The sequence below is a fragment of the Thermobia domestica genome, chromosome 7, assembly GCF_964235325.1.
Source record: "Thermobia domestica chromosome 7, izTheDome1.hap1.1, whole genome shotgun sequence".
NCBI classification, from domain to species: Eukaryota; Metazoa; Arthropoda; class Insecta; order Zygentoma; family Lepismatidae; genus Thermobia; species Thermobia domestica.
In genome coordinates, this window is record NC_137460.1 from 76,611,144 (window position 1) to 76,631,055 (window position 19,912).

The 19,912-nt window shown below is 38.9% G+C and overlaps 1 protein-coding gene across 3 annotated transcripts in view; it reads left to right on the forward strand.

Moving 5' to 3' along the window:
• The window catches only part of LOC145690207 (phosphatidylserine lipase ABHD16A), a 162,309-nt gene that overhangs the window by 131,230 nt on the left and 11,167 nt on the right, over window positions 1–19,912 (forward strand). For 2 of the 3 annotated variants that reach the window (XM_081764877.1, XM_081764875.1), the window contains exon 12: window positions 7,012–7,122. In XM_081764877.1, the coding sequence (XP_081621003.1) occupies window positions 7,012–7,122 (111 nt within the window). Of the gene's footprint in view, window positions 1–7,011; window positions 7,153–19,912 lie in introns of all 3 variants that reach the window. The other variant, XM_081764876.1, reaches the window with a different exon arrangement.

Genomic DNA, 19,912 nt, shown 5'->3' on the forward strand with positions numbered 1-19,912 from the left:
ACCCACCCTAGTACTGTACTCTTGAGTATAAGATTTGTTATATATTTAAAATTTTCATTTATAAGGAGCGTTGAAAAAGAAATGAGCCAAAGGTTGTAGTGTGCACACTGGTGATACAATGGTAATATTGTTGCGTGTGAGACAAATAGGCGTTTCGATAAGAGCGCGGAAGTTCACAGCCTGCCACTAGAGGGTCACGTGTGCAAGCGACGTGACTTATAGGGTGGCGAGCACCAAACTAGTATAAATTACTCTTGTAGTAACTCTTACTTCTTTAGTCTGGACTACTTTAGTAAATTACTTCCGTAGTAATATACTATTTTAGTAACTGTTGGAGAGCTCAATTTCTATTTACTTCTTTAGTTATAACTAAAGTAGTAACGCCTTTTTACTAAAGAAGTAAGCCATTTTTGCACACTGCTGGCACGTGCATTTCGTTTTCTATCGGCAGCTGAAGCTTACCGGAAGTTGCGCCTATGAAGAAAGGCAGAGAATATGGTGTTGTAGTGAAGAGCAGGAAGTTGTTGGCAAAAGCAAACGAGCTTCATTCGTTCAAAATGCGTTTAATACGAGAGGAATATAATGCAAAAATGTTGTTAATTGAAAGACAAAGACAAATCATGGAAGAAGAGCATAACTTTAGATGGAAAGTTCAAAAATGAAATGAAGCAAACTTCAGGTTCCGGTTCTTCAGGCAATATGTTCGAAAAGTTTGTTTTTGTAAATAAATATAAATATGTTTGATATGTATAAAACATATTTTATATGCTTGATATTTTTTTAGTGGTTTATGTGTTTTTGTTTTCCACATGACATAATATTTGTGTATATTATTTCAGTATTAGTACATTTAATTTTTCTAATTACCACATTCTAATATTAATTTGTGTTAGCAAAATTACAAAAGTAGACATCTTGTTTTTCTTAGAGATTATCAAAACACTTTTATTGTATAACTTTGTGTACTGAAGTAAGAAATAAAAAGAAAATATTAATTCCCTAATTGCAAGAACGAAAAAAGAGAAAAAGAAAAGAAAAAAGTGAGAAACGTAACTATAAAATTATACGTAAATAAAAGAAGTGCCTTATTTATTCATTTAAGAAAGAAAAGTCTTTACACTAACTTGTTATTTTACTAGAAAATTAGATACAATTTTAATTAAAAGTAATTAAGTATAATAAATCTTCTGACAGATTGCCTTGCAGCATCTGCTTCTGTATGAAATGCATATTGGTTGATGTCATTCGCATCCATAGCATTAAGGTGAAACACGCCTTCAGTTCTATTCCAAAGTAGTGTAGAACTGCAGCAGCCACAATAACATTCCCCCACGTGTTCTGTTTATTTCGCATTGTTTTAGTAAGAATTTGGAAACGTTTCTTTCAACACAGAATGTACGTTCTATTACACATCTTGTAGCAATACGGGCTCTAGTCTAGCGCCCTTCGGCTCCTATGTGGGGTAGAAATACAGGAGTCATAAGATGTTAGGAGAGAGCATGTCCACTGTCTCCTTCACAAGCAACCCATCATATTGTCCATTATTAAATTCTACAGCAACTCTACTATTGTCCCAAATGCGTGCATCATGTGTGGAACCTAGCTAACGGCTTACCATGTTCAAAAATTTCATATTGGCATCACAAATGATTTGTGTATTGATAGAAAAGAAATTTTGGCTATTTCTATATAGTTCTGCTTCTGCTCCAAAAGGACAAAGTATGGGTATATATATACATAATCTATGATCCTTATGACATTCGGCAATCCACTAATTCGATAGAATTCTCTTTTGTTTATTGATATATTTTCTTGGTTCTGTGGCATGTATACATACAGTGGCTTTAAGAGAATAGAACTGTCTATCACTCTGTTAAAAGCTCTTCCAGCAGTTAATGAGATCCCCTGCTACAATTTGATAAGTACGTATATACCAGTGCGAAATATTTGCAAGCCACAAAAGAAGTTGCAACTAGGAGACAAAGCACGGTTCCTGTCAGACTTATGCTACAGTTACGGCTCCAGCATACCAAACAGCGACTCGAAAGATTCGTACGAAACCCAAACCTCTCTTTGAAATCATTGTCGCTATACATCTCAAATGGATCTCTTCTCTTCATTAAAAGCCTCATTCTTGGAATGTGTACCTCTTCTGCCATCTCCTTATATTCTTCGTAGACCAGGTAATCCACAGAATTCGATATTTAACACGCAGAAACCAAAGAACTCATCTTACTCTCTAACTTTACTCCTACTAGTGCTTAGGAGTAAATTTTGGTCTTATTTACTCCTAAAGTTACTAATGTAGTAATGTACTCTTTGATGGTGCTCTCCACTACTTGTGGAGTAAATAAATTTACTACAGTAGTAAGTGAAAATTTTACTTCTGTAGTAATTTACTCCTTTAGTTCAGTACTCTCGACTGGAAGTCGCCGATTTCCTTCTCTCTTAGTAAGTTACTACTTTAGTTTCACTTACTCTTGGTTGGTGCTCGCCACCCATGAAGCCAGCAGAAGCAGACGCCAATCGTCCAGCGTGGCCAGTCGTGTTGTGAGCAGTGCAACAGTGAAATGGAGGCGTCAGAGGAAGAGCAAAGAGGTATTATTCGTTTTCTGACGGCGGAAGGAATAGGGGGAACGGACGTTCATCGAAGAATGTCACAAGTGTGCGATGAACACTGCATGTCCCTTGCAAGGGTCAACGAGTGGCACAGGCGTTTCAGGGAAGGACGGGTGTCGTTAGCCGATGATGCACGGTCTGGAACACCACATCCCATTACCGATGGCATCGTTCAGCTGATTGATGCACTCGTTACCTAGGACCGCAGAGTTACAGTGAAAGCCGTAGCCGCCGAGGTCAACTTGAGCGTCCGAAGTGTGCACACCATCATCACGGAAAGACTGAACTGGTGCAAAGTGTGCGTGCAGTGGGTGCCCCATAATCTTCAACTGCAACAGGAAACATGTCGAATGGCCCATTGTCTCGATTATCTGCAGCACTATGCCGGGGAAGGGAATGAGTTCCTGGCACGAGTGGTGGTTGGAGATGAGTCTTGGTATCATCACTTCAAACAAGAATCGAAACGACAAAGTCTCCAGTGGAAGCACCCAGAGTCACCACCACCAAAAAAATCCAAGGCCACCCACACAAGTGCAGGAAGGATTATGCTGACTTTCTTCTTTGACCAAGACGACCCCCTTCTGATAGACTTCTTGCAGCACGGGACAACAGTGAATGCCCAGCGTTACGCGCAAACATTGACCAACCTTCGCCAAGCGATCAAATCGAAACGACCGTGTGGTCATTTTGCTTCATGACAATGCCCGACCTCATACGGACAACACAGTCAGAGCAGTCGTACAGAAATTCAAGTGGGAGGTTCTCGGTCACCCTCCATACAGTCCAGACCTCTCTCCTTGCTATTACGCCATTTTTTGTCCACTTAAAAAGGCCCTGAGGGATAAACGATTCACCTCAAACGACGATGTCCAGCAGTACGTTCGGAACTGGTTAGCCCAGGAAATCTTACGAGACAGCCATTCACCGCCTTGTGTTGCAGTGGGACAAGTGCCTCAACAGCTAGGGCCAGTACTTCTAACATACAGGTAAGAGTTTCTGTTCCTCGGCCTCCGGCTCGTTTCTTTTTGAACGCTCCTTATAAATTGCAGTATTGCAAATAATTGTTTTGTTATTGTTCTCGTTTTTGGAAAGAATTTACTGTTATCGTATTTGTGAGCCTGATTTCAGTGTTGATTGGTACTTTATCTGTGGGTAAAACATAATGCAAACTTCAAAATAAACAGGTTCCTTTGTTTCGTAACTTAATCGGAAGGTTGGAAACGTACTTATTTTTAAAGTATTCACTACAAGTGTACATACCAAAATACCGTACATGTATATGTTAAAATAGAAGTGAGAAAAGTAAGTGGTGTTTTTGTTTTTCTGAGTAGAATACAACAAACTTTCCAATTAACGGACTAATTTGGGCAAAAGGATCTCCGTAACATTGAAAGTTTGTTAAATTGCGAATTGAATTGTGAAATATACTTAGAGTAGGATATTACATTTTAAATTGTACTGGGGTCGCGGTGGCTAAGTGGTAGAGCGTTCACCTCTGGTGCGTGGGCTTCTTCGTTCGATCCCAGCTCGCGCCAAATGAACAAAAACCGTGTGCGTGGGTTTTCTAGGGGTTCTTCCGTTTCCTTCCATTTTACTCATTCCACCATTGCATTCATTTCTCATCATCACCGTCTCCTTTAGCCTAGCTGGCATAAACGTGGGACGTAAAACTGAAATATTTCATTATTTTTAAATTGTACTGTATAATGTGAATAAAAAAAATTTACTGTGTATACTACATTGGTAGAAGCACGAGTTTTTCGCAATGCGCGATAAAAAGAAATGCGTCAGAATTAAGGAGTTTTTAGTTTCTTGACGTTTTATTTTATGTGCAGTTTTATTGGTTCCCTTTGCGCGACAAAACGCGAAATTGTCAGCTTTGCGCGAAATTTCTAATAATACGCGATATAACGCGAAATTTTAAAAATGCGTTTTCATTACTTTAAAAACGCCAGTTTTACGCTGACGGAACGGTAGAACGTGGCATGAACGGTGCATTTTGGGTGATTTGGACACGGCTATAGAGAACATGTTGCGCATTAGCTTTCACCATCGCAGCTAGATGGAGAGGAGCCGTTTTAATTAGCTATCCAGAGAGCCCCTTCATGGAGAAAAAAGTGGCAGTAATGTGCGATGAGACCCCTGACCGTTGTCTTTATAGTTTTGGCCCGTACAATGGAGGGATATTGGACAAGGTCCTTATTGGTCAGGGAAGTCAAGGAAAGTGGTGCAAGTCAGGGAAACTCAGGGAAAAAGACTGAAAGTCAGGGAAATTTTATAAAATATATTTTTTGAAACAGCAATTGTACACCAATTTCAAGTTAGCCAACCATTAATGATCAGAGTATGAGACGTTGCTCAGATTTCTATGGGTTATAAGTGGAATGTACCGTAAGTATGAACAATTGATTGTTGTTTGTCTCTATAGAACAAATGTTCTCATATAAATATTCACCGTTATTTATTCCTTAGTTATATGTCAACGTCATCCGACACTCATGAAAGTCAGGGAATTTCCTGCCAATGCTCAGGGAGAAGTCAGGAAAATAGATTTCTCCAGATTAGTAGGAACTCTGTTGGAGCAAGAGTGTGTTTTGCTTAGTGTTACTTTTCTGGATGCAGTTAATGCAACCACATGTTCTCAAGTGATAGAAGAGACACTGCACCGCTACAGCATTGAATATGATAATATTCTTAGTTTTATCTCGGATAGTGCACGTTATATGTGCAAGTGCTTCGACACGTTGTTTGTGATATGGAACGCATATTGCTCATGTGCAGTACAGTGTTGGTCACACAAAGTGAGCTTGATTGGAGACAAGTGTATCTGACAGAACACTTGAAAGAACTTAATAATTTTGTGTGCAATGTGAAAAATGCGGTTTTGAATGCAAGGAAACTCAAAAGCAAGTACCAGAGTTTTCTTAAAGAGAAGTATCCTGATCTTGAACTCAAGTTTTTTCCCGAGCTTGTTCTGACTAGGTGGAATAATTGGTGCCATGCTGTGCAGTATTTAGACAAATACTTAGGACCACTAGATCAGTTCCTTTCAAAATGCGACGATCTAAATTCTCAAGCTAAAACGCTCAAAAATTATTTGAAAGACAAGAAGCTAATTTTGAAGGCTCAATTAAGTTTTGTTAGTGATAATTGTGGTAACATTGTCGATTTTATAACTTTCACCGAGACGGACAAATCTCCTACAGCAAGTCTGTTGAGTAGTAATCTTGACAGACTCAGTACTCAATTGGACGGTTTTCTGCAGGGCCTCTTTGGTGAAAAAAACTAAAGCACACTTACGTTTGTTACTAAGCGAAAAGAGAGCTAGTGTTGAATGCGACTTTAAAAAACGTTCAAAAAGATCATTCTTAAAGCTTTCTCCCCAAAGAAAAGACTCCCGAACTGCAGAAATATATGATGCTTTGGGAAAGCTGTTTGATCCTTCTGCAATTGCATACAGTAGTGAACCAGACATTGTTTAGTTAAAGAAGTTTTTTCAAGCTTTGCCTTCATTTAAAAAATGAAATCATCTGATTATGAAGTACCGTATTTGGAGTTTTACAAAGTGGCCTATGAACTCTTGACAAGTGATTCGTCTGGAAAGTGCAGTGTAGTGAATGTTTTGAATGGACAAAAGTTCCGAAGTGATGATTGTCTGAAGTTTGTTGTAAATGAACTTACATATGTGTGGCTTCCAACAAGCAGTGCCAATTATGAGAGGTTTTCTTCCAAGTATGCTTATGTTTAATGCTTAAATGTAACTTTTGCCCATGTGTTTTCAGAAGACAGCAAAACTTTCCTTCTCATAGTAAATTTAGTGATTTTCCTTCAGTTTGGTTAAAAAATATAATTTTCTATGAGTGAAATTTACAATGTCAAGTAAAATATTCAGTATATTTTGTTTTTTTGGTAATTAAAAGGAACAATTGTAATTTTCACAAGAGCTACAAAATGCGAAACTTCATTTGGAAAATGCGACAAAACGCGAAATTTTCAAATTCTTAGTGCGAAAAACTCGTGCCCCTATACATTGGTAACAAAAAACTTCTTTCAGCTGTGTATTAAAAGAGTGAAGAAAGCCTCAAATTTCAGTTGCTTTCCAATTGAATGTTTTTGTTAATAATCACTATCGTACTGCACTTAATAACCATGAACTACTGCCATATAAAATCTGATTCGTTGCCTAATCTTTTAAAAATTTGGTCGAAGTTTTGCCTCAACAGTTTCTTTCTGCCAACTTCATTTATTACGTTGATGAAATTCTGGCCGATAAATCAAAGAAGGTTGATTTGAAGTTGTGAAATCAAAAGCTTACTGTAATGAAATTTCAGACTTTTGTTTTAAATACATTATTGTGTCTGTAAGATATGATTTTCATATTTTCTTTTATAGGCTCATAAATATTTGTTGGATGTAAAATCAAATCATTGCAACCCGTTACCAACGAACAAGTTCAAGTTACCATGGGAGTTAATAATGGAGCCCGACATGGATTTTGTACAGGTGTGTGAGAAAGACACATGTGTTTGATAGGTAAGTTTAATATTAAGGACGGAGCATGCAGTCAATGTGTTCACGTGGATTGGCACCGCTTCTGAACCGCACCAGCACCAAGGCTTCCTGTCCAAGTTCCTTCCTGTTAAGAACTACGAAAAATTAACTTTGATCTAATTGTTCATTAAACCTTCTTCAAGAAATAGAGGGAAACGGAGACTAAAATTCGATGCTTCGCACTCCCTAACTTCTTACTAATATTTTATAATAACGCTGGGTAGATGTGAATTTGGGGGAAAGCGTATTGATATTTAGCAATTCTAATATTTGAATATACGTTAATGCAATGTGGAAGATTTTGTTTGAACGTAGGTTCATGTTTATTTGCTGTTTTTGCTTCTCGAAAAAGGTTTCCAATCAGTTCGTTCATTGTTATTATTTTGAATATCACAAATGTAATTTGCACATATTTGGTGAGTTTTTAATTACAAAGTTGTGTTCCAAAGACAGCTTATTATTGGAATGCTATAACTTTTGTTCAGTTCCAAGGCCCAACAAAATGGGCGGAACTTATCCTATTCAGGTGGCGGAACCTAGTATCAGTAGACAGCTAGTTGCTAGTTGATGCTCGGGCTTATTATGCAACACTAGTGGTGTGTATTGACATGATTTAGCTCCTGATTATTCGTGGTGTTAGCGGAGCGGCTTGAGTTTTATAAGCCAAATGGTCATTACATTGCACTGAAGAACATAATATAAATATAGATTTTGCTTGTAGGTAGTAGTTAATAGCCATATTAATGATGATGATCATAATCATAGCTAAGCTGATACTTAGTTCCGGTTCCCAGACCAACTGAGATTCCAATAGTCTCTTACAGTTACCCTGGGATCGAACTATTCAACAACGTACTACTTTCATTTTCCTAATATTTTTTCCTTCCATTTTTATTAGTGACTTTGAAAGATAAAGACACCTCTTATCATCAAATCACAAAACTGGAGCAATATTGAAAATGAAATAATAGTATATGGGACTTTAGAAGCTTAAGAAGTTATTCAACCGAAGAGATGTTTTCTGTCTATAGTGTTTAATTTCGTCAGGCAAAGGGCGAGATTGTATTTTATTCGGTTGAAGTTCTGGTTGTGTCATCATACATTTCCTTTTAATTCATCCAATTTTTCTTACACTTCTTTAATGGTGTCCTTCCTTTTCATGTAGAACTGGCATGTGCAGTTTCACTAGTGTCACATTGCTCTGCTTGTTTTGCTTTTACCTAGCTCAGCATTATTATCTCGCCAAACTTCCAGCTTTCAGTTATTTCCTGTACAATATTCTTTTCGTAAAAGAGCCTACTCCAGAGCCCTCCGCTATCCAACCACCTCATTTCATTTTTTCTAACATTTCGTTCTTCATTTGTCGCATTTACTTGTCCAGCTTCACGGGTTTTCTTTATTGCAATAACGATCTTATTATGTTCCATGCTCTTATCATGCAGGAGTTTCACCTAATTACTGAAGGGTCCTCATTTTGTTTTCCTTTGCTGTTGGGTGTGAAGGGATTTTGGATTATGATGATAGAGGACGTTCTGTTTCCTATCTTGGCATGAACAAACAATTTCACATTCCCTAATATGTTTCTGCTACCATATTCAGTTGTATTTTACTGGAGACACTAGGCCAGAAATCTCGTACTCTTACCATGATAGAGATCGACTAGAATCTGGAGCTCCTTCGTGACTAGATGGTTAGCCTATGCGTCTTTGGCACGGGAGACCCGGATTCGATTCCCGATGTGAGTTCCTGTGGTTCGAATCCCACGTTAAGCTGTAGGTCAACGTCTCATGTAGCGTCGCTGCGGGACGGGACGCTAAAACTCTGACCAACAATTAAATGAGCTAGAATCTGTAATTAGGTCCGCGAATATGTCCTTTACCTATTCACCTCATATGAAGGGTAAGGAAAAAAAAAAGAAGGAATGTCACAAAACTGGATTTTCGAGAAAACGGCGTTTTAATATTAAAACACGTACAACATGAGTAGGGTTAGTCAAATCTTTTGTTCTTTTTTACATGGACATTTCTACATCTACGCATGCATGGCATATACAGTCAAATAGTACTAAGAGTCACTAACAGATAGGACAAAGCACCCGTGAAGACATACACACGGACATTCCTAGTTTTCCCCCCTTACCCTTAATATTGTCTGTCACCCATGGATCAGTCAGTAATGCCATCTGCATAACATCTGCGGAGTTGGAAGCAAACCAGGGTTCTGCCCCATTAATGATATCATCTACAAAGCATCTACCTCGCAAATATTTCTTCATATTCGGAAAGAGGAAGTAATCGGACGGAGCGAAATCAGGTGAATATGGAAAGTGATCAAAGGCTTGTAGCTACATTGGCGCACGAAAGGAAAGTTTCTGCTACTTGTTGTGCCGATACGTTATCCACTTGTAGCAACAAAACTTTCGAGGGCAAACCCCGTCTCTTTGCTTTGATAGCATCCTGTAACTTCTGCAGCAAGTTCCTGTGATTGTAGCGTCTTTTTTGTAAGTAACCAGACTCGATCAGACTTTTATGACACGGACAACATAACCTTGCTGGGTGAATGCTGCGCTTCGGAGTGTGGGACGATGTGTTTCCATGTTTTATTCATTTCTTTTGTTTAAAGGTCAAATAGATACATGCAACATTCATTCAGTCAATAACTTGTTTACAAAAGCATCATTGTCCTTGTGGTTTAGGCATGGGGGTCTTTGGCATGTTAAAATTGGGGGGACGGGGACGACTAGAATGCTAGTAGAGTCAAACTAAAGTTACGTCAAATTTATGAAAAAACTGGAATCTATTTTACTAATGGCATCCGCTCTTTCTACCTTTAGCAACACAATTCTTCATAATTTTCTTCCATCACTGGTAGACTACTTGCCGATTAAAAAAAAGTTTATATATAATATGGTTTCTAGATAATTTCTTCACATTGACATTCCTACCGGTGAATTCCTGCTCAGTGTTCTTAAACGCATTTGCAGCAGTGTAGTTTTATAGTTCTCATATATTTCGATTGTTTAGTTAACAAAATCTTAACTCTCTGAAAGAAGTCTTACGATGACACTTGATTTGATTGCGATTTTTTTATTTTCATTCTTCTGTATTTTTAATAAACTCAAAAGGTATATTATCTACCTTTTTGTTCGTCATCTCGCTGTATGTTTTTGTCCAATGAACCATCCTCGATTACTTTGTTTTTCGTTTTAATGTCTAAAATGAACAGTTTATTCTTGCTGTCATCCGGCTCCTCAATGTATTCTTTCCATTTTCTTCAAACTCAATTCGCTCAATAAACAAACATTTCTATCTTTAGTTTCTATATTGTCATAGTAGTTGTCCCTTGCTGCCCTTCTGCAGTATTCGTATGAAATTTATTCTCATATATAATATTCAAATTTCTCTGTCTTTTTAAATTCTTCTTGTCACCTTCGCTCCTATTGTATATTTCCCTGTCTTTATAGATTTCCCGTTAATTCGCAGATAAACTTTCTATACATCCTTTCATTCCCTTCTCCAGTCTCCGTTCGTCATGGAAACCAATTGTTGCTGGTTAAGCAATGAAAAAAAAAGAGAAAAAAGTGCCTGCAGCCGAGACTACTTTGACTACCAAAAAGCGTAACTTAAAATAAAATTCTTCTTTAAAAGTGACACACGTCAGGCAGACAATCATATGTTTAAGAACAGACATAACTTTAATTTGTTCTGCCTTTTTACTTCTTCCATATAGATGTAAATACTTTCTGCATTGATCCATTTATTTCGTATTCAAAATATTTGGGGGAGACGCGTTCCCCTGTCACCCTGCCAGAGACGCCCGTGGGTTTAGGTATAACATGTGTTCTGTGCACATTGGACACGTTGCTGTTGTTGAAAAGTATTAAAAACCGGGGAACCCACCTTGCTGCTACTTCGCTCATATGCAAAATGGCATGTCACTCCCTGGTTAAAACTTATAGTCACAGGTTTATTTTCAAACACTAGCTGCTCAGCTTTTAGCGCAACACTTGGGTCTGTAGACGTTGACGGACTACCTTGTTTTGAGTCATTCTGTAGACTTATGCAGTCATATTTGAATTCTCCCGTCCAATGTTTTTCTGTGTCATAAGATGGGGCATTCCTTACCATACACAGCTGTTATCTCTTCTTGTATCGTTTGTGCTGATTTTCCTTGAAGGTAGAGGAACCTAATCACAGCTATTTTGTCACAGTGTTCAATTTTATCTAACGTGCTTTCAATGCGTACTTTTCTGGCTGTAACCAATTCAACAGAACCTGTAAAAACACAAATAAGCACACATGTTGGTGAAGTGTCAATCTATTATTGTGAATGTTTTTACAGTACTAGTGTATCACTATCATGATGAAGGTAAGAACGTTTTTTGTCTTGTAAGATGGATTAGTCATATCCTTGTTTCACTTACATAGGCTCGTTGGAAGATGTGTAGTAGCGCCATTTACCTTTTCGTTAAAACAGTTTTTTTTTTTTTTTTTTTTTTTCGCTTCTAAATCAAGCTTTTCTAATGAATGCTGCATTTGATCGTAACTTTGTATGAAATATATGTGTATATAGGCTTCGAGGCAGTGTATTTGTTGTTCGTATTTATTTTATGTCTTGGATGCTTCAGTTAATGTTCTTGATTTTTGTTTGTGTGAATTTTAGTTTCGTTTAGAGGCAGTGCTGAAATTTGTTACATTTTATTTGATTATGAATTTTAATAAAGATACTAGTTTCTAGTTTTGTGACTGCATGCACTGTTTTAAATAATGACACGAGAGAAAGGACATTAGTAGAATTCCGTTCCCTACTCTCGAGGCAATGTGGTCATTAATTATCATTATCGGTTTTTCTTTGTTACGAAAACCATCAGGTAAAAACAAAATGAACTTACAGCAGTATTAAAAATTAAATAAAATGCAAGCACTCTCATCACATCCATAGATTGGGGTGTAATGGTAAGCTTTGATACAATAAGTGGTTTACAATTAGACTTCTAAGGTTTTTAGTTATATGATAATAATGTTATGCGTTTTAAATAATTGTCTCGGGACTTATTCTGTTTTGTTTTTATTGACACTTGTTTAGCTTGCCCATGCTTTCCTATTAAACGTGTATGTTACATTAATAACAACAACAATTATATAATTAATATTTTCTATTGTACAAACTTTGCTTTTAGTAGACTTAAAAATCTGATTTAAACTACTCGCTGAGCAAATCAATGCGTTTATTGTAAAAATTATTATAAACGCGTAACAGTTTCGCCAACTATCCACTTGGCTTCATCAGACACTATCAGAAATAATTAAACATACACACGTGAGCAGATGCACATCATTATGGTACAGTTATCACTCATTACCAACACCAATCTGGACGCAATATATGGTATGGTATTATCCATGATCAACTGATTGGTCCATACATGCCACTCCGAAAACTCAATGGAGGATGCACTGCCCGAATTATTGAAAATGTTCCTCTAGCGATTCGCTGCAACATGTGCTACGTGCATAATAGGGCTCCCGCGCACTCCAGTGTAAATGTCTGCCGGTGATTGAATAATAGCTTCCCAAGACATTGGATCGGCCTTGGCGGTCCAGTACATTGGCCTGCCCGGTCTCTGGACCTGAATCCACTGCATTTTATATCTGTGGGGACACATTTAAAGTGTGGTGTATGCTACTCCTGTCAACGATATCAAGACTTGGAGCAGCGTATCCACAACTTCTGTGCAACTGTCTTTCATGAGCAGGTATCTTCGTACGAGTTCGCCAATCCATGATCCGGCATTGTCATGCATACATTGCTGTCCATGGCGGAAACTTTGAACATTTCCTTTTATATGCCTGACGAACGTACGTTTCTCTCTCTTTCTGCACATCGGTATCTACCGCTTCGAACTTAGTCTTCTCACACTTTCGGCCCTCACTACAGTAAAACCTGTGAACTTGGCCATCTACTTATGTTGGCCTGGTTCGTCTTGAACCTGCATTTTTCCATAAGACATTCGTTACTTATTACTCTGTAAGTTGGCCACTTGTCTATCTTGGAAGTTGGCCACATTGAAACAATGTTGACCCTATGACGATAATAAATTTACCCGGGCCACGCAAAATACCGTTTTGTTATTTTTCTTAACTCTTTCGTATTCCAATATGAAAGGCAGACGTTCTGTATTTGTTACTGGAGACAAGAAGCATGGATTTCCACGATTTGTTCTTAGAGGTCAATGACCAGAACACTATCCTGATAAAGGGGTTGTGAAGGACGATGTGAATAAGAAAAAGCACCTATAGGAATTCAGGAAATGGTTGTACGTATTTGTTTACCCTGTCTGTTTTGGTAAAACTAGTAGCTGTATCGGCGGTTCCTTTTATCACTGGGGAGCTTTAGTAATTCCAGAAAATTCTCAAGGTTAAAGCTAACCGTCCCAGTTGTCAACTATTGGCACTGACGGCTTGTTGAAAGGGAGCGGAGGTTTTGAGATACGAATTTCCTTTACATTCTTCTCAAAATATCTTTCGCTCCGAGGGGAACACTTGGAGCCCATTAAGAGGTAGTTAACTACAAAATTAGAATGTGCATATGTGCGAAAAAGAATAAAAGAAATATGTTTAGAAAGAACCACCATGAATAATAATTGTATAATAAATGATTTGCTACTTTTTGAAAGGATCTACAAAAAATATTTGTTACTGTTGAAAGAAAAATCATATAAACTGCATATTAATTATTCAGTTTATAATTTTGCTTTTCTTATTTTCAATCTGAATGACTCAGTGTGATACAATATCAATTTCAATAAACTGTGTACAGTTTCTGTTTTATGGTTATTTGTGTTAATGTGTTTTCAATACGAATAATTCAGTGTACCAGACTAGTACATATATTAAACATACTGTAGTATTTTTTCTAGTACTGTATATTGTTATGATTATTCTATATACATTATTTAAAAGTAGCTGTTGTGCCATTGCTTATTAAAATTTTACAATCAAACATTACTAGAAATCCTATTCTGAAAATACAACAATCACACTTATTTTCTGTAAGTTGGCCACCTGTGTAAGCTGGCCACTTTTCAATGGAACGAATGGTGGCCAACATAGACAGGTTTCACTGTAATTCTGCCAACGTGTCCTTCCAATATGCTATATGTTAATAGAACATTTTTATCTCGGTGTCGGGAATCATCTCCAGATGTTCGTTACATTAATTAAGTTACACCCTGAGCTCCCTCGTGGCTAAGCGGTTAGCGTACGCGTCTTTGGCGTGGGAGACCCGGGTTCGATTCCCGGCGGGAGCTCATGTGGTTCGGATTCCACGTTAATCAGTAGGTCCACGTCTCATATAGCCTCGCTCCTGAAAGGGATGCTAAACTAAAATCAACTTAATAAGTTACACCCTGTATATTAGTTCGTATTTAGCAGGGGCCTAGGATTAGGACGGCAAATTTAAAAAAAAAATGGAGATTAAAGTATGGTATGTGGAGGGAAAAAAAAGGCTGCCCACGAAGGAAAATTAAGGAAGATCTATACTGAAAACAATGTTGGTATCACAGTGCGACCGAGTCTTCTACATGCACTGTTTTATGCGTGTACGTGTAGAAAACGCGAAATATACCGTGAAGCAATACATTGCACCACACGTTATTCCTGACATGAAAGACGGTGATGTTGGCGGTCTCTAACACTTCCGACTTCCCAGAAACGTATTACATCGCTAATTCGTTGTTGTAAGGGCTTATCTTTTGCCTACTTTGGACCCACCTTTAAGTCATAGCACTAAAATTCTTTTGGGAGCATGTCTGAGAATTATGCCTTGTCGAAAATCCCTTGCACACTCGTTAAACATTACCGAAATATGCATTTTCTGTTGGTGTATGTGTGACTTCTTTTGCGCTGGTATGAACTGCAATGTCACTGTTCTTCGTGTTCGAAATGACACGTGTTACAATATAGTTTCTCCACGCTTTCAAACGACCATAACTCTGAAACCATGCACGTTTTTCCCCGCAGGTTCAAATTAAAGTTACGTATTTAGATGTGAGGAATTTGTAATCTTTTAAAACTTGCTGATATAGTTCAGTCACACCAGGTACATATATGTATATAGTTAATGGGTTAAGAGCTGACGAGCCTTTGTGTGAAATGCGTCATGTAGTGTTTTGGTGCTTTGGTGTGAAACACACAGCTTCATGAATTCAACATACTCAATAGATACTATACATACATCCATAAAGGGGTAGAGTGCATCGCTGTTAGAGACTGGGTGGCCCCGCGTAGCGTAATCGCTAACGCTCTTGCCGGTGCGAACAGTCTCTGATCGATTCCTGATGGGGTCACTCGGTCGAAAAAGTGTTGAAGTTTTTCAGGCCAGCCATTCTAAGTGAAATTTTCCTAGGTTTTCCGCATTCACACCAGACAGATATCGGGATGATACTTAACATAATGATCCCGGTCCGCTTCCTTTCTACCCCATTCCTTTCTTCCTTCCCAATTTCCCGCGTAGTATGATCACCGAGGGGTGTCATCCCTCGTACGTGACGGGCTAAACAAGGCCATGGCTGCCGAAAGCCCAGAAATCTAATTCGTAATCCTAATTCTATCTAGAGGCTGAGCGGTTGCTTCATTGCAAGAACACAATGCCTGGATCTATGGGGTGATTCTTGTAGTTACGCTACTTCGTCATAAAAACAATGATAGAATGACACACAGATAAAAGCAGAAATAAGAAAGTAAGTTTACACAAACTGAAACAACAATGTACAGGATTCTTTCACATACGGTTCGGATTTTTCATTAAGCTGTAAACTTATATTTCATACAGCTTTGCTGTTCAAAATGGACATCAAACTCGAAGCAAATAAGACCATCGATCTTAGGGTGGCTATCAGAGAGGTTGCAAGGTATCATATGTTTGACAGTCGAACATTTTTCGCTTCTTGTACTTTAAACGGTGACATGTTTTAATATACAGTATTACAGTGTGCAGAGAACATATTTTTAAATATATATACTCACGAATCTTATATGCTATTCTCAGTTTACGTAGCTAATTGTTTAAGCAACTTTTAAACTTCGTCCTCTTTGTCAGAACATTTAGTTTTTTTGAACCTATTATTATTACTAGCTGAAATGCCCGTTCTTCGCACAGAGAGAATAGATTTATGGAAAGTAATTTTAACCTCATCCCCTCAGGATAAGCATTTCAACGTAGGTTTAGATGTCACCCTTCCCACCTGAACCACTCATTCCCATGCCGATGAAGAATGAATTTATTTAAAAGTCATAGAGAGTGTTACTATTCATTTAAGCATTGGAAACTAATATGGATTCTTTTCTGTTATTTTTTACCTCACCCCCGGAAATATCACTATTCACCTCAGCCATACCGAAAATTGTGGATCGGATACTTCATATCAGTGGTTTTCAATAATTTTCACGAGGGCTGATATATTTTTTTTTTTTTTTGTGCGAAGTTGGCATCACTGATGAAGTTGAGCATGCGCAGGGGCAACAACAGATACAGAATGCTTACAACAAATATGGAATCATCCGAGTAGAAGTTGCGTACGTACAAGTAGCAGTAAGGTGAAGTGGCGGCAAATCCCGCCAAATGTGAAGTAAGATCTGTCATACGATTTCTGAACGACAAAGGACAGAATGCAGCTGCTGACATCCATTGGGAATTGTGTGCCATTTACGGGCCGATAGTAATGAGTGAAGAGAAGGTCAGGCAATAGTGCAGAATGTTTCGGGAAGGGTATTCAAATGTTCATGACGATGAGCATAGCGGAAGGCCTTGTATTCAGATCGATGATCTGGTGGAACGCGTTAACGAGAGAGTGCGATCGAATCGCCGGTGCGCGCCGGTTGACAGTAACACGGGCCACCAAAACAGTGCATCGAATGGTGACTGACAAGCTGGGTTATCTCAAACTATGTGCGAAGTGGGTGCCTGAAATGCTGACAGACACTTACAAAAAGTAGAGAATGATAGGTACACGTGATTTTTTGGCTCGGAAGGGGGAAGGGGGGAGAGGACGGGATATCATAGCAGCAATCATGCAGTGGCGGCACTCTGGTTCTCCTGAAGCAAAGAAATTTAAACAAGCACCATCAGTTCACAAAATCATTGCAGCCGTCTTTTGGGACCAAAAGGGTGTAATTCTTGAAACCAAGATAAACAGTTTCAGCGAATGTGTATTGCCAAACACTGAATATCTGCGGCGTGCCATCCAAAATCGGCGGTTGAATGCTACACTCTGATATTCTTCTTAACCATTACAACGCTCGCCCACACACAGCTGCTTTTACTGTTGAGACAATTCAAAGATTTCGATGGCAACTATTCAATTCCCCTTACAGACCCGATTTTGCTCCCAGCGATTTCTTTGTTTCTTCACCTGAAAAAACTTGCATGCATCGAAATGTTTCAGTTACGGTATAGTGCTCAAGACATCGGTTCTGGACTGGCTGCACTCTCAGGCAACAGATTTTTATTCAGTAGGTGTACGAAAACTTGTGCCATGCTACCAGAAATGTCTGGAGGTTCATGGTGACGACGTCGAGAAATTGCCAAGGTGTATATCAATCACAATAAATTTCTTCTTTTATTGTATTGCTTCTAAAAAATATCGAACTTTTTTGACATGCGCCTTATACAGTCACCTCTTCCCACAACCCTCTCATTCTCCTTGCCGAAAATTGTCAATATCATTGTCATAATATCCTTGGGAGACCTTGATAATCATGATAAGTTTAATTTTAATTAGTTCAGTAATTATTGCATGATAACGTAACACAAACTGGTATTCTCTTATTACCTCTGACAGTTTCAGAGATCTAATGCACATCAAGAAAAGGTCAAGGTCCCACTTCTCTCCGAAGGAATTCATTTCGTAAAAGCTTCGTTTTTTCATGATAAATGTATATACAGGGTTTGTCCGGAAAGTAATAGGACTGAGTCGATTTAAAAATAATTATTGAGCCAATCGTTACAATTCTTTAAAAACTTTCAAAATAGGCTCCTTCTGCGTCGATGCAGCGCTGCCAGCGCGATTTCCAAGCAGTGAAGGCGTCACGGAAGTCATTCTCCGGAATAGCCTTGAGAGCCGCGGTGCAAGCTGCTTGGATCCCCTCTGTCGTCTCAAAATGCTTGCCTTTCATCGGGCGCTTCAGGCGAGGAAACAAAAAGAAGTCCGGGGGCCACATCTGGGCTGTAGGGCGGCTGCGGAAGCGTTGGGATGCCGGCCTTGGTCAGGTAGCTGTTCACAAGAAAGGCGGTGTGAGCTGGGGCGTTGTCATGGTGCAGCTTCCAGTCGGCTCCGATGTCTGGTCGGACCCGATTGACCCTTCGTTTGAGTCTCTTGAGCACTTCCACGTAAAACTTGGCGTTGACAGTTTGTCCAGGAGGAACAAATTCATGGTGGACGATGCCTTTGATGTCAAAAAAGACAATGAGCATCGTTTTCACTTTGGATTTGCTCATTCTTCCCTTTTTTGGGCGAGGAGACGCCGGCGTGTGCCACTCGGAAGATTGCCTCTTTGTCTCGGGATCATACTCAAAGATCCATGATTCGTCACCTGTGATTACGTTATTCAAAAATTGGGGGTCACTTTCACACATGTTCAAATTTTCTTGGCACAATTCCACTCGCCGCAATTTCTGGTCGTCAGTGAGCACTTTTGGGACAATCTTCGCGCACACCTTGCGCATGTTCAAATGCTCCGTCACAATTTCATGAACCACAGTTTTTGGTAAATTGAACATCTGGGCAATTAAACGAATACTTAGTCGACGGTCTGAGTTCAAAACTTCGCGCACACGAGTCACATTGTCGGTGTTTGTCGAAGTCGGTCTTCCAGCACGGTCTTCATCGGCGACCTCTTCCCGGCCTTCCGAAAAGGCCTTGTGCCACCGAAACACACCACTTCTTGCTAAAGCATCATCTGGGTAAGCCTGCTTGATCATATCAAACGTCTCTGTCGCAGATTTACCGAGTTTAACACAGAATTTAATCGCGTACCTCTGCTCTAACGAACGCTGCATTTTCGGCTTGCACCACTCACAGAAACACGTCGCGCGAAAAAGCCTGTCCTGACTCTCCGTGTGCTCGGAGACAACTGACCAGCCGCTCGTTCGTTAGCTAGGAACGCCCTCTACCGGATCCAGTCGGTGCGCGCACGCTCCGAAGTACAGTCATGGCGGAATAAAATCAGTCCTATTACTTCCCGGACAAACCCTATATATATATATATATATATATATATATATATATATATATATATATATATAACTCCTTTTCGCGTTAGGATCGTATTTTGTAAAACTCCGTGTTGAATGAAAATATTTGAAGAAAATTTCAATTTTGTATGCCAAACTGTTTCGAGAACATAGTAAGAGGGAAAAATATTTTCGAACTTTCCATTTCCCGTTAGGAGTTGCATTTCATAAATCTCTGTCGTACTCAGAGTAGAGTTTAAGGAGTGTATATATATATATATAGGTTACGTAGTTCATACAAAGTTTCAAAGTTATGCACATGATAGTTCCCTACTAGACCCAGTGGCACAGGTAGTTCGTCCTTTAGAAGTGGGACAGCGTCTCCTCTGGAATTTAGAGGTAATTGACTGAGAGGTCTAGAAAGTCAGAAATATCAGCAATAGGAGTCTATGTACTAGCCAAAAAGTACTCAACGAAAAGCCATCTGGCCGAACTGTAATGTAAGAGCTTA